The sequence below is a fragment of the Delphinus delphis genome, chromosome 15, assembly GCF_949987515.2.
Source record: "Delphinus delphis chromosome 15, mDelDel1.2, whole genome shotgun sequence".
Taxonomy (NCBI): domain Eukaryota; kingdom Metazoa; phylum Chordata; class Mammalia; order Artiodactyla; family Delphinidae; genus Delphinus; species Delphinus delphis.
The window spans coordinates 13,736,255-13,762,600 of NC_082697.1; the positions used below are offsets into that span (position 1 = coordinate 13,736,255).

The 26,346-nt window shown below is 44.6% G+C and overlaps 1 protein-coding gene across 2 annotated transcripts in view; it reads right to left on the bottom strand.

Annotated features, from left to right (window-relative positions):
* Window positions 1-26,346, bottom strand: part of EYA2 (EYA transcriptional coactivator and phosphatase 2) — a 174,889-nt gene that overhangs the window by 127,673 nt on the left and 20,870 nt on the right. For both annotated transcript variants that reach the window (XM_069541444.1, XM_060032674.1), the window contains exon 4: window positions 19,714-19,830. In XM_069541444.1, the coding sequence (XP_069397545.1) occupies window positions 19,714-19,830 (117 nt within the window). The remainder of the gene's footprint in view (window positions 1-19,713; window positions 19,831-26,346) is intronic.

The following is a 26,346-nucleotide window of genomic DNA, read 5'->3' on the forward strand; positions in this document are numbered from 1 at the left end:
ATCATCTATTAACCCAGGGGCAGCGGACGTTTCCTGTGAAGGGCCAGAAGGTAGCTATTTTAGGCTTTTCAGGCCACGAGGTCTCTGTTGCAACCACTCAGCTCTGCCATTACAATTAGAAAGCAGCTCTGGCAATACAAACATTAGAAAGCAGCTCTGGCGATACAAACATGAGTGGGTGTGGGGATATTCCAATAAAACTTTATTCATAAATACAGCTGCTTGGCTGTTCAGCTGTAATTTGCTGCCCCCTGTATGAGACGGAAAAAGCTGGTAACTCCTTAAATGCCCATCATTATGTGACTCATTAAATAAATTATGGTACACTGATTCAGCGGGTACCACAAGGTCCTTCAAAAGCGTGTTTGCAAAGAAAGTTCAATAAGATGAAAACTGCACACCATATTAAAAAACCCCACAAAACCTAAATCTATTCATTCAACACAATCTTAATTTGTTCAAGACTATACATATGCTAAGTTTAAAAACTTAAATCTAGGAACTGGTGGAACCAAAGATAAAACAAAGAAGCTTAATCAAATGGAGGGTATATAGATTATTAATACAAATTTCTTCATTGAGCTTTTATGGTATTTTTCAATGATTCCAATGAACATATAATACTTTTTTTTTTTTTTTTTTGCGGTACGCGGGCCTCTCACTGCTATGGCCTCTCCCGTTGCGGAGCACAGGCTCCGGATGCGCAGGCTCAGCGGCCATGGCTCACGGGCCCAGCCGCTCCGCGGCATGTGCGATCTTCCCGGACCGGGACACGAACCCGTGTCCCCTGCATCGGCAGGCGGACTCTCAACCACTGCGCCACCAGGGAAGTCCCGAACATATAATACTTTTAAAGTCAAGCAAAAATAAATGATTATTTAAAGAAAAATTCAGCCATCTCATCACCAAGCTATCAGCAGAAAGGACCTTGGAAATCAACTTGTCCAGAGTCCCAAACTGTGGACCACGACCCATCAGTGGGAGGCAAAATCAATTTCTGTGTCCTGACCAGCAAGGTTTTAAATAAAATAGAAGAGGATTGTGTTTTGTTTCTATTAGTTTTTCTTCAGTGAAACAGAAAATATTGGAGGGCAAAACACATAGTAAGAGTGAGTGGTTGTTTTTTGTTTTTTGTTTTTGCACAAACTTTGTCATGCACGCAAGTATCTGTACATTAAGTGTGTCCTGGGCTGTGATGAAGAATGTCTTTTTTAGTGTTGACTATGATCACAGAAGGTTGAAAGCCACTGATTCCTAGTCCAACTCTCTCATTTTACAGGTGGGAAAGGTGAGTCCGAGAGAGAAGGGTATGTTATCCCTGACATTGTCCCACGCTGGGCCAACACCGGAAGATGACTCCACCTATCCCTTTTATTTTATTTTTTTAATTTTTATTTATTTATGTATTTGGTTGCACCAGGTCTTAGTTGAGGCAAGTGGGCTCCTTAGTTGCGGCTCACCGGCTCCTTAACTGTGGCAATGCGAACTCTCAGTCGCAGCACGCATGTGGGATCTAGTTCCCTGACCAGGGATTGAACCCCGGGCTGCCTGCATTGGGAGCTCGGAGTCTTAACCACTGCACCACCAGGGAAGTTCCCACCTGTCCCTTTTAATAACCTGCCCCAACTTTCCTGGCCAGGGCAGCTGGCCAGCCATTCCAATGTGCAATTTCAGATGTCCACATGGTGAATGACCCCGTGGCAGGTCACTTGCCATGAGAGAGGTTAAAGCCTCAGCAACAACAAACCCTAAGAATCTGGGCCTCCGAGGTCACAAGTCCCACTCCCTCCCCCAGGGTGGAGTCCTCCTGGGTGTCCTTTTAGCCACATCCCTATTTTGGCCCCAGGGGTCTATAATGAGATCATTCAGAGAAGCCTGGAGAATTTAAAGGTCAGGCAGCTGACTGGGGCCCAAATGCAGCAGCAGCTGGGATGGCCCTGGGCTACGGTTTGGGGGTCGCACAATCATTTGAGTAGCCGCTTCTTGGAGACCACAGTTTAGGGCTGGAGTGGCAGAGATGCAAGTGAGACCTGGAGAGGTCTGCTGAAGAGGTTGGAAGGGGGCCCTGGTTGACCCAAAGGGAGACAAAGACACGCACAGAGATGGGGATCACCAGTACAAAGTAGCAGGGGCAGCATATATGCCCAACCACCGAAGTTCCAGCCTGGCCACTAATACTCCAGGGGAACAACCCATACTCTGGGGCAGAAAAGGTACAGAGACTACGAGCTTCCGAGGAGGTAAAAACAGTGAGATGTTGGGAACCATCTAATTGCCTGTCCAAAGAGCAATGGCTAAATACCATGATTTATCCATACGAATAATAATAGCCGACACTAATGAAGCACCCTGACTCTTCCAGGCGCTGTCCTAAGCCCCACGCACGACTACCTGGCCTCCAGATCCACAACAGATCAGCTACTCCTAGACCCCATTTCACAGATGGGAAAACCAAGTCTCAGAGACGTCACTTGCCTGCAGTCACACAGCCAGTAAGCGGTGATGCTGGGATTCAAACCCAGGTGCTTGGTTTTCCTCATGGAGCAGTTGGGAGGCCAGAAAATAGAATAATCTGGGTATAGTTGAACTGACTTTGAAAGACCTTCAAAACATGTTACTTAGTGAAAAATATAAAAGGCAGTTTATAAAACAAGATGAACAGCAAGGTATGTTTTTTAACAAAAGGAATTTTCCAGTTGTGGGAGGAGAAATATGCACACACACGCTTGCACGCGCACACATACACACACACACACACACACACGCAAGCACAGAGAAGTTCCAGAATATACAACACTAGTGTTATTATGCGATTTAAAATAAATACATGAAAAATGACAAAGCAGTATAAAAAGGCAGGTGGATTAGGGTCTGGAGGACGATACTGCCTGCCTGGGGCACGTGGAAACTACTGGCTAGGAAATGATGCTGAAAGAGAGAAACCTATGCTGAGAGAATCAGAGAAATTCTCTGCAAGCTTCCTCAGATCAGGGCAAGAGGCACAGGTATCCAGGGTGGGATATGGGCTCTGGTCCCCCTTTACTAACTGAACTTTTAGGAGCAGAAAGGATCTGATTTGCTCTAAGGGTACAAATTATGTATCCATAGCCTGGCTCCGTCCTGCCCTCGGCTTCTGAGTGAAGATGGATTTGCAGTATCTGTCTAACTGTGTCTCTCCCCTAATCAATGGCTCCCTGCCTAAGGCTGTGTCCTCCCTTCCCTTGCTGCCCACCCCTTAACTAACCATTTCAATCCCCAGCAGAAGGCCCACTGCCCCGGGCTGGGAGCAGACTGCTCCCTTCTTTTATCTCTGACGAGTTGCCATGGCAGGGACTTGTACCTTGAATAACTCCCCATTTTGCGTGTCTGTAGTTTTTTGTTTTTTGGTTCGTTTTTGTTTTCCTTTTCTTACTCCCCTCACCTCCTACCCCTTGACCACAATTATCAGAGAGATTTATTCTGCCACATTTTCAACAGATTTTGCAGACACCGACCTTGGTGTGGGCTCAATTCCAGTTTCACTGACATATCAGAACTAAAAATGAAAGCAAATGACACCAGAGGGACATGTCAAAGCCCTTCTCTGGGTCTCTGTTCCTTCAGGAGTGAAAGGATAAGTTGGGATGATGCTGAAACCATGCGATTGGGACTTGAACCCATGGTCTTCTAAAATTTTTTTCTTTGAATTTATTTTTGGCTGCGTTGGGTCTTCGTTGCTGCGCACGAGCTTTCTCTAGTTGTGGCGAGTGGGGGCTGCTCTTCACTGTGGTGCATGGGCTTCTCACTGCGGTGGCTTCTCTTGTTGCTTCTCTTCTCTAGGCATGCGGGCTTCAGTAGTTGTGGCCCGTGGGCTCTAGAGCGCAGGCTCCAGTAGTTGTGGTGCATGGGCTTAGCTGCTCTGCGGCATGAGGGATCTTCCCAGGCCAGGGCTCGAACCCGTGTCTCCTGCACTGGCAGGCGGATTCTTAACCACTGAGCCACCGGGGAAGCCCCCCATGATCTTTTTAAATTGAGATCACACATCTGGTCTCAGGACTTAATGAATCTCAAGTTCTTGATATCTCATCGCAGAAAGAATTCAGTGAGAGACAAAGTGATAGGTAAGAAGTGGATTTATTTAGAGAGAAACACACTCCACAGAGTGTGGGCCACCTCCGAAGGTGAAAGGCCCTGAAATATGGGGTGATTAGTTTTTATGGGCTGGGTAATTTCATAGGCTAGTGAGTGGAAGGATTATTCCAACTATTTTGGGGAAGGGGTGCGGATTTCCAGGAATTGGGCCACCGCCCACTTTTTGGCCTTTTATGGTTAGCCTCGGAACTGTCATGGCACTGGTGGGTATGTCATTTACCATGCTAATATATTACAATGAGTGTATAATAAGGCTCAAGGTCTACTGGAAGTCAAATCTTCCACCATCTTGGACCTAGTTGGTTCTAACCAGTTTTCGTCATGTCCTATGGCTATGTCATTCTTCTAAAGGTTGTGCCCTGCCCCCTTCCCTCTTGTTTCAATTCTAGAATGTTCTGAACAGAGTCTCTGGGACCTGGTAGGTGTTGTTACAGGCAAGTTCTGTGAATATGGGCTCCAACGTGCCTGCCCTAAAGACCTTGAGGGAGGGGAGAACCTGGGGTGGGGTGGTGGCCGGAGAGACCTTCCTCCTGGTCTCCATGCATCTTTCATGAGCCCCCTATAGTCCACTCACCCCACAGTAGCCGACTGGTCTTTCTAAGATGCAAACCAGATCCCCCTCCCTGTTTAAAAACCCCTGATGGCTGCCTGGTCCTCTCAAGATGAAACCCAAACACCTCCATGTGGCCACAAGGCTCTGCAAGATCTGGCCTCACCCACTTCCGACCTTATCGTCTACCCTCCTGCACTCCAGCCACTGGGCCTCCTGTCTGTCTGGAACACTCATGACCCATGAACACCTTTCTTAATTTCCAGGTACCAGCTCTACTGTCACCTCCTCAGAGACCCGCTGTGCCCACCCCCCAAATTAGACCCTTCTTCCCCAATTTCTCTCCCATAAATCTTCCTGTTTATTTCCTCCAGAGCACTCATCACTGGCGACATGATCTTGTCATTTGCACATTACCTTGCTCACTGTCTCTCACGGACTGAATTGTGACACCCCTCACCCCTACCCTCATTCCTATGTTGAAGTCCCAAACACAATGTTGGGAGATGGGACCTTTCGGGAGGTAGTTAAGGTTAAATGAGGACATAAGGGTGGGGCTCTAATCCAATGGAACTTGTCCTTAAAAGAACAGAGACACCAGAGATCTCTCCTCTCAGGCACGCGAGGAAAGGTCATGTGAGGACACAGCGAGAAGGTCGCCATCTTCAAGCCAGGAAGGGACCTCTCGCCAGAAACAATCTATCAGCGCCTCAGTCTGGGACTCCCCACTCTTCTAGAACTGTGAGCAAATACATTTCTGTTGTTTAAGCCACCCAGACTATGATATTTTGTTAAGGCAGGTAGAGCAGACTAATACAGTGTATCCTCTCCTTGGGATAAAACTTCCATAAAGGCAGGACTCGACTGTTAGCTCAGGGCTGTACGCTGGCCGGCACCTAGCACGCTGCCTGAAGCAGGGCTGGTGCTCATGAATGTTTGTTGAGTGAATGACAGATGGTCTTTCCTGCACATATAGCCACCTCTCCCCACTGCCTGTACTCGCCATTGTGTAAACCAGTGGTTGTCAAGGGCACTGTGGTACCAGTAGGGGTGCTTGGAAATTGCGGGGACACAGTAGCATTTAGTAGGTAGGAGACAGGAGTGCTAGATATTCTGAAATTCATGGACTAGTCCAGGAAAATGAAGGATTTTCCAGGTCCTGCCTGACTTTTGAATATCTGACCAGACAGTCACATAGATGAAGACCTGGCTTTAATGATCTGATCCTACAACACAGGGGTTGGCTAACTATACTCCCAGGGCCAAATCCAGCTCACCACCTGTTTTTAAATGTAAGATTTTATTGGAAAACAGGCTTGCCCACTTATTTACATATCATGTGTGGCTGCTTTCAAGCTATAATGGCAGAGTTACAAGTAATTGGGAGAGAGATCTATGGCCTGAAAAGTCTAAAATAGGTACTACCTGGCCCTTTAACTAAAAAAGTTTGCTAACCCCTGTCTTAGCACATCAGTTCATTTTACCCGTAAATACAAAGGACTTTTTTCCCCTGCGTTTTAACATTCACTAAACTTTGCAGTAATGCTACTATAATGTGTTCAATTGCAACTGTACTGCACTATAATGTGTTCGATTATTCTTAATCGACTATTTGACAATATTCAATTATGCTATGTAGAAAACAAGAAAAAGATATGGGATGCAATTGGAAAATGGGCAGAAGACCTAAATAGACATTTCTCCAAAGAAGACATACAGATGGCCAATAGGCACATGAAAAGATGCTCCACATCACTAATTATTAGAGAAATGCAAATCAAAACTACAATGAGGTATCACCTCACACTGGTCAGAATGGTCATCAATAAAAAGTCTACAAATAACAAATACTGGAGAGGGTGTGGAGAAAAGGGAGCCCTCCTACACTGTTGGCAGGAATGTAAGTTGGTGCAGCCACTGTGGAAAATAGTATGGAGCTTCCTCAGAAAACTAAAAATAGAATTACCACGTGATCCAGCAATCCCACTCCTGGGCATATACCCTGACAAAACTATAATTCAAAAAGATACACGCACCCTTACGTTCACAGCAGTATTATTCACAATAGCCAAGATATGGAAACAACCTAAGTGTCCATTAACAGATGAATGGATAAAGAAGATGTGGTACATTTATTCAATGGAATACTACTCAGCCATAAAAAAGAACGAAATAATACCATTTGCAGCAACATGGATGCTGCTAGAGATTACTATCATATTAAGTGAACTAAGTCAGAAAGAGAAAGACAAGTACCATATGATATCACTTATATGTGAAATCTAAAATATGGTACAAATGAACCTATCTACAAAACAGAAACAGACTCACAGACATAGAGAACAGACTTTTGGTTGCCAAGGGGGAGTGGGGAAGGGAGAGGGATGGACTGGGAGTTTGGGGTTGGTAGATGCAAACTATTACATTTAGAATGGATAAACAACAAGGTCCTACTGTATAGCACAGGGAACTATATCCAATCTCCTGGGATAAACCAGAATGGAAGAGAATATAAAAAAGAATGTAGGCGCATAGCACAGGGAGATCAGCTCGGTGCTTTGTGACCGCCTGGAGGGGTGGGATAGGTAGGGTGGGAGGGAGGGAGACGCAAGAGGGAAGAGATATGGGAACATATGTATATGTATAACTGATTCAATTTGTTATAAAGCAGAAACTAACACACCATTGTAAAGCAATTATACTCCAATAAAGATAAAAAAAACAAAAAAAGAATGTAGGGAATTCCCTGGCAACCCAGTGGTTAGGACTCTGAGCGTCCACTGTGGGGGGTCACGGGTTTGATCCCTGGCTGGGGAACTATGATCCCGTATGCCTCATGGCACGCACCACCCCACCAAAAAAAACCAAAAACCACTACCAAAGATAAAAGTATAACTGAGTCACTTTGCTGTACAGCAGAAATTAGCACAACACTCTAAATCAACTATACTTCAATAAAGAAAAAAAAATTCATTTCCCCCCTCCCAAGAAAAAAGAGATAGGATGGATGAAACATAAGAAGCATTATATAAACTTAGGCAAGTAGCTTGTGAGATACGGGCAAAATTCTAAAGATGTGTTAAGAACAGAGAATAAGAAAGTTAGTAACCTTGTATGACGCATTAAAAATAGAATGAACGGAACATGTGATAAAAAGGATGGAAGAGACATAAGTGTTACTTATATAGAAAGGAGTGAAAGGAGGAGGTCAACCTTAAACAGTAAGAGGAACCTGTTTCTGCCATCTCTACGCCGACAGTTATGTCAACCCCAAATTGGCCACCCGCTGATGACAACCAGTCTGTGGCACTCTGGCCCCAAGCACCCTCTGCCCTAGAGATACAGCTGAAAGTCACGGCTGCCCATCAGGGTACCCAGAGAGCTCCAGTGGAACCAGGCAGATTGCCCGTCTCCCATAGAGCAGGGTGGGCTGACTTTCCAGGTAACCTTCACCTGATGAGCCCCCCGTTCAGCTTGAATTCCAGTCCCACTGACCACACACACCATCATCAGGAAGGCTGATGCGGCTGAGAGAGAGAGACAGGACGTACACAGAACCCAGGACCCAGGCCATGTGGCCCTTCCACCTCCATGTACCCTGTCCTAAATGGGTCAACTCCATCTCTCTCCCCTTGTTTTTCAGTTTAAGTCGATTTAATAAACCATGTTATCTGAGCATCTTAATTTGTTCTATGAGCCTATCCCTATGACCTCTGGGGGAACATGTCCCTGAAGGCTGTCAGTGCTTCAGGGCCATTTCCCAAGGATGCCACCACTGTCAGTAGAAGGATCACTGTCCTTTGGTTTGGATTTTTCCAAGGCTCGTCTACTGTTCTGGAACTTCACGCTGCCGACGGCCACACTGCTGGTGACGTCTGGGCTGGCCGTGTAGCCCAGCTTGTCGGCCATGATCTTGTGAGTCTTCGCATGGGTCTGTCTGACTATTTCATTATGTCCTCTAGTGGGGTCATGCCTGGGCAATTACATGTTCAAAAATACAGTTTACAAATTACTTTCTTTATTTTACAGTAAGGGCATTCTGCTTGACTTAAAAAGATACATGTAAGTAGGTTAAATTATGTACAAATTAAATTTCAAGAGAGTGAAGGGGCCTTCTAGGACATTTGTTATAAAAAGGGGGCACTGGGTCTGATGGGGTTAGAAACCTGGATGTAAACAGCCCTGGTGTCCAGGCTGCTCTCCACTCAAAGACCTCAACTACCTTCCGAGGGAAACTGGGCTTGAAAATGAAGCTCCTTCCCTGGGCTCCAGAGAGAGACAGACCAGGAGCTTCCTCTCCCTAACGGTCCAGATACCTCCCGTCCACACCCCACAATCAATCCATCAGCAATTCCACACTCAAAATATACCCAGAATCTGACCACTTCTCCCCATCTCCACCTCGACCTGCAAGTCAAGCCTCCATCATCTCTCACCTGAACTACTGCAGTCACTTCCACACTGGTCTCCTGCTTCATTCTTGCCCTTGCAGTCTATTCTCTACGTGGTGGCCGGAGAGAGCTTGTTAAAACTAAGATGTATCTTGTCACTCCCCTGCTCAAAACCCTCCACTGCTCCCCATGTCTGATAGTGAAACTGAGCAGGACCCCGTGGGGCTCCTGGGCACAAAAGCCTTTCTGTGTCCCCCATTCCTTGTTTGTAGGGGACAGACTCCAGCCTCTGTAACCTTTCCTGAGTCCCAAAGGGCAGATTCAAACAGTTGCTAATCAGGGAAGGGAGGGGATGCAGAGACAAGGGAGGAGCAGCCCAGAAACAGTAGTGCAGCCTCAGGGCAGGTTCCTGGTCCCACCTCAAGGGACACACATAACAGTATCTTTTGAGCTCTTTATAGAACTAAAACCCCAATAAATGGAAGAAGTCAGTGCTCTTCATTCCAGAGAAGACCACCCGAGGCCAGATTAAAAGGAACCAGAGAAACTCACGAGACCAGATTAAAGGAGTGCAGGCCCTGCACACACCCTAATCTTATCAGCAACCCCACCCTTAAACCATTGCTATAAAACTCCTCACCAAATCCTCCGGGGTTGGGACACACAGTTCCTGAGGGCAGGAGCCCGCTGTGTTCCCCTTTGCCTGGCAAAGCAAAAAAACTATTCTTTTCTACTTCACCCGAACTTTGTCTCAGAGGTTCCATTCGGTGCCGGTGCACAGAGACTGAGTTTTCAGCATCGGTACTCAGAGCAGAAGCCAAAGTTCTCTCAGTGGTCCCACAGGGCCTTCCTGAGCAGCCCTCCCGTCCCCTCCCCTCCCCTCCCCCCTACTAGTTACCCTCACCCAACTCCAGCAGTAACCAGGTTACGGGTTAGTTTTTAATCACCCCTTAGAATCGCACTGCCCAATATGGCAGCCACCAGCCACATTTATGTTTATATTATAATTAATTAAAAATCAAACAAAACTGAAACTTCAGCTCCTCAGTTGCATCAGCCACATTTCAATGCTCAACAGCCACATGTGGCTAGCAGCTACCACACTAGACAACACAGATAAGAACGTTTCCATCATCACAGAAAGGTCTGTAGGCCAGCGCTGCCTTAGTGCACTGTTGTTTATAAAAAGCCTTCCTGATCCCCAAACTGACTCTCAATCTCTCCAGCTGTTTTCATCGGTCACCTCCAGCGGTTTTTGGAGATGTGGGTGACCAAATCAAACTTGTTCTGTGGCCAGAGGAAAAGACCATCCATTTAACCTCGATATGTCCTAAATCCAGTAGACTTCAGCTCAAGTGGGAGGCAGCAAACCCACCAACACACGTGAAGGGGGCGAGAAGGTAACCAGCAGGGCGGAGGCACTGCACGGCACAGGAGCGCTAACAGGTATCAGAAAACCTCACCCACGTCATCGTGCGCAGAAGAGTTGCTGATTCACACCAGGAAACCTGAACTCAGTCCAGGAACCTGAGGGATGCCAAGCCTGGCTCCTGTCTTGACCAACACAGTGAGACCAGGCAGCCTTAGCCTGCTCAAAACTAGCTGAGCCAGGACAGTCTGAAGGTCGCTGCTGCCCAGAAGAAACAGGGAAATACCTGACTTCACAGGAGGCCACTGGGTTCCAACTCAGCTATAACCACACCCACCATTCAAATCTTCTGGGGCGTGCCTCACTGGTGAAATAAATCAGAGGTGGGGACCAAAAATAGTGATCTTTCCAGCTCCCCAAGTCATCACTTGGCTTGGAATTTTCTCCTTCCATTCCTGGTCTCACAATCTGTGGTTCAACTAAGAAAATATGGAACCAGATTACAAGATAGAGGCATAGAGAGCAGCCTGATACATGTCTGTCTGCTTCCTAAGGTATTTTAAAGAGAGTGTTTAAATCCATTGTCAAGATTGAAAAAGAATGAGATTTTTACATTAAAATATAGTTTTGAGGATTATCTTGAAAAATGGAAAGATCTGGCCTCTCTGGGGTCCCATTCTAGTGTAGTAGCAATGAGCTAAAGCTGAAATAACACCCCCCCAACCCCCCACCAAGTCTGATGGGTGTGTACCCTCCAACTGCCACAGCCCTTACCACTCCCTGTAACAGTACGCCTAGCTCACTTCGCTTTTATTTACAAGAATCACATCGGGGAGGAGTTTAATTCACAGAACTGTAGAATCGCTTGAAAAAGAGTAACAATTTGTTTCTGATTTGAGACAGTAGACATTTCATTCCAGGGTGCCATTTGGTTTGTTTTGTTTGTGTGTTTCTGTTGCTCTGACGTTTCTTCTGGTGTTCCCTGCCACACCAAAACAAAGACAAAAACAAAACAAACACCCACAGTCAAACCTGTCAGTCTTTTCATTGATGACGTCTGGATTTCTGAGTCATGGTTACAAAAGCCTTTTGCACTTCAAGGTTATAAAAATTTTGCTCATTCTTGTTCTAGTACTTTTATAGTTTTACTTTTGATGTTTAAACTGTTGATCCATTTGGACTTTTTTCTGGTATATAGTAATAGGAATGGATCTTTTTTCCCCCCTGAAGGCTAGCCAGTTGTTCCAGTACCATTCACTGAATACTCTGTCTTTTACCACTGACTTAAGGTGCCATCTGCCCCATGTGCTGAACTTCCTGACATGTTTTGCCTCATTCTGGACTGTACGTTCTCCTCTACTAGTCAATCAGTCTATTCAAATACCTGAACCACACTATTTTGATTATTGAAGCTCTATGTTTCAATACAGGTATGCTTAGTACCTTACCACTCTTCTTTGGTACAGTTTTTCAAGTCTAATCTCCTAGTTCACAGAAAAGGAAACACAAAGTGGTCAAAGATCTGAAAAGATGCTCAACCTTGTACGACACACCTAGAAATTAGTAGCACGCTGAGATACTGTTTTTCTTGTGTATCAGACTGGCAAAAGCTCCAATGTTAGATTACACCGGGTTGGCAAAACATGTGCTCTCAGACACTGCTGGTGGGAGTTTAAATTGCTAGGATACCTGTGGAGGGTAACTTGGAGATATCTACCAAATTTAAATAGGGACTGTCTCCTTGACCCTGAATTCCACTTTTGGGAACCTGCCCATCAGATATACTTGCAGAAAACCAAAATGATATACATATACGGATATTCACAGCCATATTGGTGGTAATTGCAACAGACTGGAAACACCCAATAAGGAACTGGTTAAATCATTTACAGCACACCATTCAACAGAATAATAGGCATCCGTGGAAAGAATGAGGAATCACCTTCTATAAACTGACTTAGAAAGTTCCCCAAGGTATATAGCTAACTTAAGAAAGCGAAGCGCAGACAGTGTGCATAGTATGTTACCTATGAAAACAAAAATATATACAAGTGTTTTTGCTATAATCTGAGAGGCCATACATTGTGCAAAATTGTGCACTAAAATAATGGGGCCTATGGGAAAAAACAGGGTTGAGGCAGATTGCTCAAAAGCAATGCAACTTAGTAACCACAGCATTAACAAAAGCAATAATAATCCCAATAAAAATAATAGCACAGTGAAAAAATAAATAAGTACTATACAGAGAAGTGTCACATTAAATACAGGACTCCCCCTTAAAAAGGAGGTGAACGTATCTTGATGGAAGGGGGTGTACAGATGACAGAGGTGTTGAACTATGGAAACAAGGCAAAATGCACAAAGATTGGGGGAAGCTGCGACATAAGTTCTTCAAAAACAGAGCACATGGCCAAATTGAGGTCAGAGGAAAAATACGGGTCACCAGAGACTGAACTGTATTCCTACAAGGCTTGTTGCCTTTACCTGTGCTATGTATTTTGCATTCAGCTGCTGTTACCATATGTGCTGGCAAAAAATGCCAATGAATCAATGCAGCAGTACCTCCAGTTCTGGCCAAGACTGAGTCCCAGGGACTGGATTTACCCTCCAACAGGAAATAGTTTAAAAACTAGATTGCCAAGACATTGGGCATCAGATATGAAAGACAATGATCCTTGAGAGAGAGGAAACAAGTGGTGACTGTAAGACCATCCCAGTGTGGAGAGCTTCCAAGGAGGAGGACCCAGGTGGTACCCACTGATCTCTCTGAATTGAGGAGATGGAGCTGCAAGTCCAGAGAGGCCAAGGTGGTCAGAATTCGCAGAGCAGGGTACCAGAAAAGAGAGGGCTGCACAGAGAGAGCGTGCTGAAGATTTGCAGAGAGTTCCCTGTGACAGTTCACTTGAAAACTGACTAGCACATGCCTGTGAAGAAATTAGTCAAGGCCAGGAGAGAACCACTTGGTAAGATTAGAAGGAACAATCCTCACAGCTCATAACAGAATTGGGAATAGTTCCTCTTCCCACCAGCCCGACTGGAGAACCTCATAATTCATGGGGCATTGGGAGGAATACTCAGAAAGGTGTGCCTCAGTGCTGGGAAAATCTGCTAGGCAGAGACAGCTCTAGACCAGATGCTGCTCTGCTTCCCCTGAACGAAGCTTAAAGCAAGACTTGAAAGACCCAATCTACTTCTATGTAACAACTGCATCTCGGAGCAAAGCTCGAGAATATTCACAGGAATACAAAGCTATCCAGCACCCAGCAAGGCAAAATCCACAGGTCTGACATCCAATCAAAACTTATCAAACATGCAAAGAAGCAGGAAAATATAACTTATAATGAGGAGAAAAATCAATGGAAACCTCAAAATGACACAGATGACAGAATTAGTACCCAAGCACATTAAAACAGTACTGTATTCTGTCTGTTCAAGGAGCCAGAGGAGACATTGGACATAAGTAGAGACATGGAAGGTAAAAAAAAAAAAAAAAAAAAAAAAAAAAGACCCAAATCAAACTTCTAGAGATGAAAACTATGTATAAGATGAAAAAAGAAATGACTGGAGAGTAATTAACAAGCAGATCAGATACTGCAGAAGAAAAGATTAGTGAACTTGAAGACATGGGTGGGGGGGGGAATATTTGAATAATGGCCCCAAATTTTCTAAATTTGATAAAAACTATAAACTCACAGCTCTAAGAAGCTCAATGAACACAAAGCACTAGAATCACGAAGACTCTACACCAAGACCCATGAAAATTAAATTGCTTAAAACCAGTGATAAGGAGAAAATCTTAAAACAAATGAACCAAGATACCTTTGGAGTCATACTGACATCATCTCCTTGTTTATGAATCACATATGAGTTAGTTCTTGTCACAGAACAATGCAATATAATAGACTGTGTTCATGACTGCTTATATTTGCAGAAGGAAATTCTGGATGGGTTCGCGAGAACCTAGTACAGTGGGTTAAGTATTGCGGATTTAGAAGCTGAATGGCTGTTGGATGAGGGTGGCATAGAGATTTCTGTAGATGTTTGAAGTAGATAAATGCATAACCTGCTCAAAAATTAATATAAAGCAGTAATTTTAAGTGTATGTTTTTTTTCTTATTACAAAAGGAAATACATTGGCAGGAAGGGAATTAGGGAATGATGGCTAATGGGCATGGAGTTCCTTTTGGGGGTGATGAAAATGTTGTAGGATTAAGATAGTGGTGATGGTTGCACAACTTTGTGAATACAGTGAAATCATTGAATTTTACACTTTAAAAGGATGAATTTTATGGTATGTGAATTAATCTCATCAAAAAATAAATTAACTAAAATACAGGAAAAAAAGGAATACATGCATGTTCATCATTAAAAAAATTACAGAATCAAAGAATTTTCACACAGGAACGGGCCTAATGGTCATTACATCCAGGGCTTCCCAGTGAGCAGAGAACATTAGTGTGGGCAGAGGGTCCCTGTTCAAGTCTACCTGGGAAAACTGACTACTGAATTCTCTTGGAGAGTCACAAGGTGCATCAGTCTGCAAAGGCTCTGAAAAGTCCTGGAGCAAAGACATCTAACTTCATGCTACACACTATTTACCAAATGTGTTTGATGTATTTGACAATGACCTTCCCCAACCTCTTTATTTTTCAGTGAGTATTTGTGAGCGCTAGAGCTGTGAAACACAGATCGTGAAAGTTCAGTGACTTGTCCAAAGTCGCACAGCTTGCTGGTACCAGAAATGGTGCTAGATTTCACAAGTCCCGCACAAACTGACCTCAGAGGTCTTGGGCTGAGACCATTAGCTTAGACCCTTCCACTGGACTTTTGGTTTTCCTACACATCCTCGAATCACACGTTTCCATGTTGCTCCTGAATGGCTCACGTTGGGTTCCGAGGTCAGTATTAACAACCCCTGCCTTTGGTAAATACAAAAGTAAATTTCCATAGAAAAAGGCGCTTCCACTGTTTTTAAGGCCCCCCTTTAGTGCAGATTTCACCAGAAGGGGAGCTGATGCTGATGTGGGTCGCTCAACAGCCTCAAATTGGTATTCCTCTTTTCTCTTACCAAAATTATTTCCTGAAACTAAGAGTTCAGGAAAGAGAAGTGAAGTTGGGAAAAACATAAGACCCTCAAATCTGAAACTAGGATAAAAATAATATTTTACATTTGTAGAGCACTTAGTTTGTGCCAGTGCTGTTCGAAATACTTCACACACATTAACTCATTTAATTATCACGGCACCCCACGCGTAGGTACTACTCGTATTCCCATTTTACAGGGGAAGAGACTGAGGTACTAGGAAGTAACTCAGCTCAAAGTCACAAGCTGGTACATGGATTGCACAACTGGGAAGTGAACTCAGCCTGACTTCAGAGTTACTGCTTTTAACTCTCATGTTACAGAAGCAATGCAAGACATAATAAAAAGTACACCCAGCCTTGATGGACCTCATTGGATGTGCCCATGGCCGTTCCATCTAGTCCTCCAACAGCCCCATGGGGTCATCTCTCTTGCTATGATGCTAGTTTCACAGGTGAGGAGAGAGAGGCCCAGAGAAGCCAAGCGCCTCACCCAGGTCATGCCTTGGGACACAGCCTAACTGCAACCGGGTCCAGGGCTCTTAACCCCTCTGGGGCACCAGCGAGTTCTTACACCACACTCTCAAGATGTTCTTTTCTTCTCTTTTTAATCTTTGTGGTCACTTCCGTGAACAGCAGTGTTTTAGCAGGAGAAGCCAAAGGAACAACAACAAAAATCAAACCCATAAGAAATACATTTCAGCTACAAAAACTCCGGGTGAACTTAAAAAAAGAAAATAAACAACCATGAAAAAGCTAAAGGAGCGCCATGAACTTCTCTCTCCTACGTTTCCTGCACGTAGGTGGGGGCAATGCTATCTAAGCAGATACAGATCTCCAACCAGGCCTTGTGGCAGGGGGAGCGGGCAAGATGGCTCTGCTGAGATGTTTGGAAGTTTCTGAGATCAGGTAGAGGACCTAGGGAGAGCTATCCCAGCTTACTTAATGCTTGATCTGGGACCCTACACAAGCCACTCTGCTGCGGTGCCTCAGTTTACGCATCTGTAAACGATGGAGTGGTCTCTCTCTACTCAGGTTCTTTTTGCTTCTATAAAATGATGATTTTAATTCTTAGAAAGGAAAAGGACTCAGCTCGGCTTCTGAACATGGACCAGTTTTACGCCAAGTCGATACTTTCAGGCCTAAAATTCAGTCTCAATCTCCTTCTTCATTCCCTTCTTTGTCCAAAAAACTAAGCTCAACCAATGTCTTCCATTCTGAAATGCACAGAGAGTAGTTGGAGAGTTTATTTCTCCTCTGGAACAACTTGAAAAAAAAAGTTAATAGGAAGCACATGGGCATGGTGTGTGAGCCTTCTATATGTTTGTGTTTGAAAAAGAAATACTTAAGGAGGAATATGTCAGGCTTGCAAAACGCCTGGGCTGTCTCAAGAGCAGTTTATGGCCATTAGCATTAGACTGAAGGCAGTTAATTGGGACAAAGTCCAGCTGGCATTTGGGCCATGAAGACGATAAGAAAATAACCTGGACTATTCCCGTGGTAGGGTGGGAACAGAGCAGCAGATGTTTTTCCATTTGTGAGGGGCTGATGGGGATGGCGGCGGGTCGTGGGGTCTAGGCCAGGGCTCATCCACGGAGGATCATCTTCTAGATGGATCTATGAGAGTGTGGAGGGCAGGGTGGTGTTGGGGTTACGTGCCTGGGCTCTGGAGTGGAACCACCTGGCTTCGAATCCCATTGCCACAGCCATGTGACCTTGGGCAAGCTACTTTACCACGTTGTGCCTCAGTTTTTCCACCTGTAAGATGGGGATAATTACAGAACCTACGTCACAGGGCTCCTGGGAAGATCAAGGGGAATGGTGTATACACAGAGCTAGGGCGGTATCTGGAGTCCTGAAGGAGTACGGGAAATAGCGCTTGGAGGAAACAGCATAGCCTCTGGGATTCTACTCTGAATCCCAGCTCTCAACACTTATTGGCCCTGGGATCCTTGGGTAAGTCACCTCCCCTCTCTGAGCCTCACGTTCATCGTGTGTAAAGCAGAGCCCACCTCCTATGGCTGCTGCAAGGACCAGAGGAGAAATAACATATTCTCTATGACCCAGTCCAGGGAGGCCTCCTGCTTCACTTTCCAGTCTCATCTCCCCTACTCTCTACACCCAGGTTCATGAGACTCCTTTGGACTCTTTCAACACTGCGAGCCTTTTCCTGCCTCCAGGCATTTGCCCTTGCTGGGCCCTCTGCCTGGGCCGTCCAGCCTCCAGCTACTCACAGGCTGGCTTCTTTCCCTCACTCAGGTCTCCCTAACCACCTGGGTAGCATCCATCACCACTCCTTTCATCATGGCCCATCACACCACCCTGTTTTGGTCCTTCACGCGATTTAGCACAATCTGTAAGGATCGATTTACTTAATTGATCATTGTCTGTCTCCTTAGAAGCCCTGAGGCAGTCAGTTCCATTTCTATAAAAAGAGCTGAAAAAAACTGGTTGAGATTGACCCAAATGCAAGTTCAACTTCACTGTCTTCACAAGCCTTTATGATCAGGATTGTGTCATAATTCACTCTCCATTTGAGGAGGGGTCACAGCAGCTTATTCCCTTCAGTGGGACTCAGAAAAACCGCCCGGGGAGACAGAGATGACAGCCAAAGCAGAGGAGGCAGGAGGTACCACGGCGAAGAGCAGGCTTTGAGCGAGGATTGGCTTTGGGAGTTCACCAGACCCCCAAGAGACTTGATGCGACCTGTTTCCCGCTGCACTTGCAATAAAATCTAAGCTCCTTGCCCTGACGCTGGGCAGGTCAGGCATTCCCTCCCTCTATGACGCAGTTTCTCCTCCTATAAAATGGGAATTATGCCAGAACCAACACTTTGGAGTGTCATGAAGGTTGTATGAGATGATTAGCCACCTCTTGTGGCACATGGTGAGTGCTTGGTCAATGTTAGCTGATGGTGTCATCAACAAACTCCGTTGCAGATCTTTACATGGAAGCTATTCCAAGGTCTGGGTGTTAATGCTCATCACCCTCTTTCTTTTACGTACCCCTAAGATCACTTGCTGTCTCTTCACAATGCTTTTTCCTGAAAGGCTGCCCTTGACATCCATTTAAATTGTTTCCTTAATTAAAAAGACGAAGCCGCAATACCTGCATTTTTTTTTTTTAAAGAAAAGTAGCATCATGTATTAGCCCACTGCCTTGTCATTGCTCTTTCGGTTTTGCATTTTGCATATTACTTTTTAGACTGTTGGTGGTCATTTTTACCAGCTTTCATGAAGAAAAAAAATACCAGGGTGAGGATCCCCCAAATTACTGCCACCAGCCCTCTGCTCCATGCATCAGCTCCAACATGCTCCCCATGGGGCACCAGAGAAGAGAAGGGGCCTTTGGATGGTAACAGAGTGCAGGTGGGCACAGGAGAACCCAGCAGGCTGGTTTCTTAGGGTATGCGGGGTGGGAGTTCCACACTGGAGTTTCTTCCCTTTCTAAGGCTACCCAGTGGGGATGCAGAGCTCAGAACTTCCTGCCTGGAATAATAGCTCCTTTACCTACTGTCCAGTATTCCCAACACCAGGCATTTCTCTGAGCCTACAATGGACTTGCCTGTCCCATCACAGTTAAAATCAAAGCCAACACCTTCCCTCAGTCCTCAAGGCCCTGCACGATTTGGTCCTGCTCTCTCCCCAAGGCTCTCTCCTCTCACATGCCCCTGACCCTGCTTCCGCCCCACTGGCTCCTATTCTGCGCCTCGAACACATTAAGACACTTCCTTCCATACAGCTTTTGCAAGGGCTGTTCCCTCTGCCTGGAATGCTCTTCCCATAGGTCTGCACATGGCTGGTTCTGCCTCATACTTTGGGTCTCTGTCCAATGTCACGTCTTCAAAGAGCCTTCCCCGATGACTCTATCTAAAGTTACCTCTCCCACCTCTCCTGACCCCTCAACTATTCGTCACTCTCTATCTGAACACCACTTTTATTTGCTTCATCGCATTCAACACCTCTTATTTGCTGCCTTGTTGATTGTCAGTCTCTCCCTCCTGCCCTGTAATTGCCATGAGGGCAGAAGTCGTATCTCCTCTGTCCACCACTGCAACTCTAGTACTTGAGATAGATCCTGGCACACAGTAGGTTCTCAGTAAAACTGCTAAATAAACGAATGAACGACTGGACACCCAGCTCAGGCAGCGCCTTAGAGACGGCAGGGAGGGGCCGCAGCGCCACACTCACCGTGCATCTGGTAGGTGTACGGGCTCTGTCCAGTGGGGGCGGTGCTGAAGCTGGAGCCATAGCTGAGGAATCCACTCTGGCCAGGGGAATGGTTCAAGCTGTCTTCTGTCTTGATGCCTTGGAAGGAGGAGAGAGAATCACCAGGCACACATAATTAGGATGCTTCCTTGTCACCCACAGAAGAGCTACTGCGTCAAGACAGCACGTGGTTTTATCAGCTTCCAGACTGGTTGCAAACTGGTGGTTTGTGAGCTGAACTTAGCCTACACACGTGTCTTGCTTGGCCTGTGTATTTTAAAGGAAAATCTGAAATTGGTTGTTTCTGTTTAAAAATCAGGAGATTTCTCCAAAAAATCTAGACTTATGGCTTCTCTTGAGCAACAGGATGACCTAGAAACCTCATCCCTGTGTTCCCGTGTGATGACAGGCTGCCCCCGTAGCTCCCGATTTGTGTGTTTCCCAGGTCACCATGGAGCCCATATTGTCTCTGAGACATAGAGGCTAGTTTTAAGGTACTATTTTTTCATTGCAGTTTTTTTGGTGTTTTTTCGTCCTAGGACACGTTCAAAACTGCGAAAGGGAAAGGCAGGCTAAGAGCATCTCATGTTTTGCACATGCAGTCAGCTTCAGGCTTCCTGCCTGGCCCTGAGGGTAGTGAGTTTACAACCCCTTACTCCAAGGACTAGCTCCATGTATGGCTTAAAAGCACATCAGGATTTGGGGTGAAGGTATTACATGAACCATCTCTCCTCTGTAAAGATGATGCCCCTTCACCCTAAGACACACTCCCCACTCTTCTCATGGGTGAACCTGCTTATCCAAAGGCCACACTTACAAATCTGCCTTCTGTTTCAGCCAAACTCTGACATGCTTCCCCAAGGCACAGGCACCAATTCCATGAGCCACTGGTTGGAGAAGGAATTGTATTGAGGGAGGAGGCTGACCCGCCAGTAGCCCATACATTGTATTTTTATTGAAAATATAATCAACTTTGCTTACCTTTGTCTTATGGGTGTACGATAGTATTTCAATACTATTTAAATTTGAAGTTTTTAAAAAGAACTCTGCTAGTTCTGGGGATGGTTTTTTAGCTATGGTTTCCCTCCTTCTCACCCATTCACTCCCATAAATAAAGAGAATGCTTAGCGAGGTAAAAATGATGGATTTTGAGTCAAGTGGTCTGTGCTGGCGTCCGGGATGGTTTGCTTCATTACTTGGTGACCTGGACAGTTTCTCCTTCAACCCCAGCCTGGAAGTCCCCTCCCTTATGAAATAAGATGCTGACCCCCACTGGCAGGATTGTTGGGAGATGAAAAGAAGGGGAAAGAATGAACATATAAAGCTGTGGGTGAGGTACTTAGAAACACACACCTCTTTCATCTTCACAACAATCCCATGAAATAGGCGATATTACTTTCCCTATTTTAAAGATGTGGAGACTGAGGTTCAGAAAGCCAGGTCACTCGATCAGCGTCTTGTAATCAGCAGGTAACTCTGAAGTCTAGGTTTTCTTTTCCTTCTCTTGATACCTCTCAATAATGGGTGTGAAAGGATTTTCTGCACTAGACGGTGCTCAGTTTCAGTGATGACAGTGACGACAGCAACAAGCTATATTTATACAGCACCTTCTTTTGTTTCATCTGCCAGGGATGGTTAACGGTGTTTTCAGTACAGTCTGTCTCCTGGTGCAACTAGAGTCAAATCTAAACTCCTTGGGTGACGTGTTCCTACGTGGGCTCTGCTCACCCCTCTGACCTCTGCCTTCTCCAGGCTCCCTCCTCCCTCTGCTCAAGCCGTGTTCTCAGTCACTTCACTCATTTTAGTGTCTGAATGGAAATTCAAAGTAAGGAATATCACTGCTCATTCAGCCAGTCTCCTGATGATGGATTCTAGGTCGATTCCAATTTTTTTTTTTCTATCACAATCCAAGATAGAATGGACAACATTAGAATGTTTGTCTAGGATGGATACAAGAAGAGGAATTGCTAAGTCAGAGGGTACATACATTTTTCATTTTTAACTAGACACAGACAAAACTGCAACAATATGTCTTTAGACTCAGGGCCTTTGCACATGCTCTTCTCTCTGCTCTGGAATGCACTTCCCTCCACCCCCTTCTTTATCGGGCTAATGCCTTCTCATCCTTGATCTCTCAGCTTAAATGGTGCTCCCCCAGAAAGGCCTTCCATGACCTGAGTCAGCCCCCTGATTACTCCCTCCAGAGCACCCAGTTTTTTCTATGGCTCTCATCACAGTTCATGGGCTTAACATCTGTTCTTTCCTTAGGCTGAGAGCTCCAGGAGGGTGGGGGCTGGGCTGGGCTTGTCCACTGTGGCGTCCCCACACCTGGCTCAGTGCCAGGCGCACAGCAGGTGCTCAATAAATATTTGTCGAATGAATGAATGTGGAAGAAAACAAATGAAAAAATTTCACCTCTCCTTCTGTTTGCTGAAGTGGATGGATCATAAAATTCTAACCCATGAGAAAGGGGAGAGAATATGGTGGAGGCACACAAAAGGCTTAGTTCTGTAAATCAGGGTTGCCCATATTTGGTCCATGAACCAGTCACCAGCTCATGATGAGAAAGCACAGAAATTGAGAAGTAAGTATTTAGAAACTTTCATAGCAACTTGAACTTGCTATGGCATCTAAGGTCATATCCCTAGGCTTCTATTTTGTATGAGTTTTTTAAAAATATCATTTTTCTATTCATTATTTTTGTTGCATTTTACCAAAGAGTCAGTCCATGATGAATTAGAAATTAAAAAGCAAAAAGCCCAAAACTGGTCTTTTACCTCCAGGTGAGAAGCACTGCTCTAAGAGATTCAGTTCAAAGGAAATCTGGTGACGGTCTGGTCTGAGGACAGGCTGGTGGCATCAGCTCTCCTGCCCTCTAAGCATTTCTCATGAATATCTTTATAGCAAAGAGAACAAGGCCTCCAACGATGCTCAAGAACTACCTACAGGTTCCACTGTCTTCAGCTCATGGGAGTACAGAAGGGAGCATGTGCATTTCAAAGAGGTTGTCAGCCACAGAGATGCACTGGGCATTCATTCATTCATTTCACAAACATGCAAAATAATACTCTACACCTGGGGTCAGCTAACTCCGGCCCATGGGCCGAAGGTGATCTGCTACCTGTTTTTGTAGATAAAAGTTTTATTGAAACACAGATACAGGCATGCCTCAGAGATATTATGGGTTCAGTTCCAGACCACCACTATAAATCAAATATTGCAATGAAGCAAGTCACAAGGATTTTCTGGTTTCCTAGTGCATGTAACAATTATGTTTACACTATACTGTAAATTAGCAACTGAATTTGTGTAATATTCTAAATCCTTTGTTGTCATTTCTATAATCTTCACAGCATCTTCACCAGGAATAGATTCCATCTCAAGAAACCACTTTATTTGCTCATCCATAAGAAGCAACTCCTCATCCAGTTTTATCATGAGTTTGCAGAAATCTAGTCCCGTCTTCAAAGACTCCACTTCGAATTCTGGTTCTCTTGCTATTTCTGCCACATCTGCAGTTACTTCATTTCCTTCACTGAAGTCTTGAACTTCTCAAAGTCATCCATTAGTGTTGGAATCAACTTCTTCCAAACTGCTATTAATGTTGACATTTTGACCTCTTCCCATGAATCACCATCTAGACTGGTGAATGCTTTCCTGAAGGTTTTCAATTCACTTTGCCCAGATCCATCAGAGGAATCACTATCTAAACCAACAACAGCCTTACAAAATGTGTTCCTGAATAATAAGATTTGAGAGTTGAAATTACTCCTGATCCATGGGCTGCAGAGTGGACGCTGTGTTAGCAGGCATAAAAACAACATTCGTCTCATCGTACATCTCCGTCTTAACTCTGGGGTGACCAGGTGCATGACCAATGAGCAGTAATATCTTGAAAGGGATCTTTTTTTCTGAGAGCTAGGTCTCAACAGTGGGCTTAAAATTTTCAGTAAACCATGCTGTAAATGGATGTGTTCTCATTCAGGCTTTGTTGTTCCATTTATAGAGCACAGGCAGAGTAGATTTAGCATAATTCTTAAGGGCGCTAGGCTTTTCAGGACAGTAAATGAACACTGGCTTCAACTTAAAGTCATCAGCTGCATTAGCCCCTAACAAGAGAGTCAGACTGTCCTTTGAAGCTTTAAAGCCAGGCATTGACTTCTCCTCTCTAGCTATGAAAGTTCTAAATGGCATTTTTTTTTCCAGGTATGTGGTAAATTAGTGTTTCCTTTGTTTTATTTTAATTACAATTTCTTTCCTACTCAGAAACATTTTCAAAGTATGATATCTGCGTCAATTAAAAAAAACAATGGAAATAAATAGCACAGACATAAAGAATGATAAGGATGTGTGTTTCATGGAGCATCCTAAATACCTATTTGAAAATTCTGAAGCATTTGGAATATTTTCTTATTGAGTATCTTAACTGTACATATCTATCACTGAGACATTTATTTTAAACTAAAAAGTTCTTCCTTGTTTGTAAAAGTGGTACATACCAGGCTTCATTGCATTTTCTTTAAATATCCACAGTTGTTTTGTATATACTGTCAGAGTACAAGATTAATTATTTCTAAAGGGAATGAAACTTATGGAAAAGGAACAAAATTAACTTAGCATTCCCTTTTATTCAACAGAGCTATGGCACAGAAAAAAACAAAACAAAACAAAAAAATAAACAAGCGAGACAGATGGATGGGTAGGGTCAAAAAAGGGAGGAGAAAGGATAGGACCAGATCCTAGTGAGCTACAAATCTCACCAGAGGGTTGATGAAAATTGAGATTGGTGGATCAGGCCAGGAGACAGAGCTAAGTAGGAGAGGAGTTCTTAATAGAATCAAAAAGAGGGTTGGAAGTTAGGAAAGAGTAGTAGTAGATGTGATCATATGGAAAAGGGAATGAGTTCTTAAACCTGATACGTAGCATCCTGTGAACATTCAAATATCTCTACAAGGATAGGTGTGTGCCTTCCACATTTCCCTCCAGGCTGTTCTGAATGTGCCTTGAATTCATATTCCACAGTTGCAGAACGAACTGCCACAAACTTAGTGGCTGAAAACAAAACTCATTTTTTCACTCACAATCCTGTAGGTCAGAAGTCTGGGTGGGCTCAACTGGGTTCCATGCTTAGAGTCTCACAAGGCTGAAATCAAAGTTTTGGGCAAACTGGGCTCTTATGTGGGAGCTCTGGGGAAGCATCCATTTCCAGGCTCATTCAGATTCTTGGAAAAATCCAGTTCCTGTATCTGCAGATTTGAAATCCCTTCATCCTTGCTGGCTGTCAGCTGGGGACCATTTTTGGCTCCTGGATTCCACGTCATTCCTTCTCACCCCTTCCATCTTCCAATCAGTAACGTTCCATCAAGTCCTTTCCATGACTTGCATCTCTCTGACTTCCTCTTCTGTCGCCAGCCACGGAAAACTTTCTGCTAACTGGCATTTTCGAATCAAAGGCTCCATCTACATTGATAATCTGTCGTCTAGTGTGGCCACCTTTATGACTTACCTTAGCTAGATCTTCTGGGTAACTTGCTGCAGCTTCTCCATCAGCACTTGCTGCTTCGCCTTGCACGTTTTCGTCATGAAGCTGGCTTCTTTCCTTAAACCTCATGAACCCACCTCTGCTAGCTTTAAACTTTTCTTCTACAGCTTCCTCGCCTCTCTCAGCCTTCAGAGAATTGACGAGTTAGGGCCTTGTGCTGGATTAGTCTTTGGCTTAAGGGAATGTTGTGGCTGCTTTGATCTTCTATTCAGACCACTAAACCTTTCTCCTTATCAGCAATAAGGCTGTTTCACTTTCTTACCATTCGTGTGTTCACTGCAGTAGCACTTCTTAATGTCCTTCAAAACTTCTTCCTTTGTATTCACAACTTGGCTAACTGTTTGGCACCAGAGGCCCAGCTTTCGGCCTGTCTTGGATTTTGACATGCCTTCCTCACTAAGCTTAACCATTTTTCGTTTCTTCTTAATTTAAGGTGAGATATGCACGACTCTTTTTTTTTCACTTGAATACTGTGAGGCCATTGTAGGGTTATTAATTGGCCTAATTTCACATTGTTGTGTGTCAGGGAATAGGGAGGCGCGAGGAGAGGGAGAGAGATGGGGGAAACGGCTGGTTGGTGGGGCAGTCAGTACACAACATTTATTGACTAAATTCGCCATCTTCTATGGGCACATTTCATGGAGCCCCCAAACAATTACAATAGTAACACCAAAGACCACTGATCACAGATCACCATAACAAATATAGTAATAATGCAAAAGTTCAAAATATTGCCAAATTGCCAAACTGTGACACAGAGACACGAAGTGAGCAAATGCTGTCTAGCAGGGTTGCCACAAACCTTCAATTTGTAAAAAACGCAGTATCTGTGAAGTGTAATAACGCGAAGTGCAATAAAACAAGGTATGTCTGTACACCCATTCGTTTATGTATTATCTGTGGCTGCTTTCAAGATACAGGGTAGACCTGAATCGTTCTGATAGACACTGTATTGCCTGCAAAGCAAAAAATATTTATTATCAGGCTCTTTACAGAAAAAGACTGCTGACCTCTATTCTTCGTAAAGTAATGCAGAGCAATGATAAACAGCAAATCCAGGGGCGAAAGGGAGG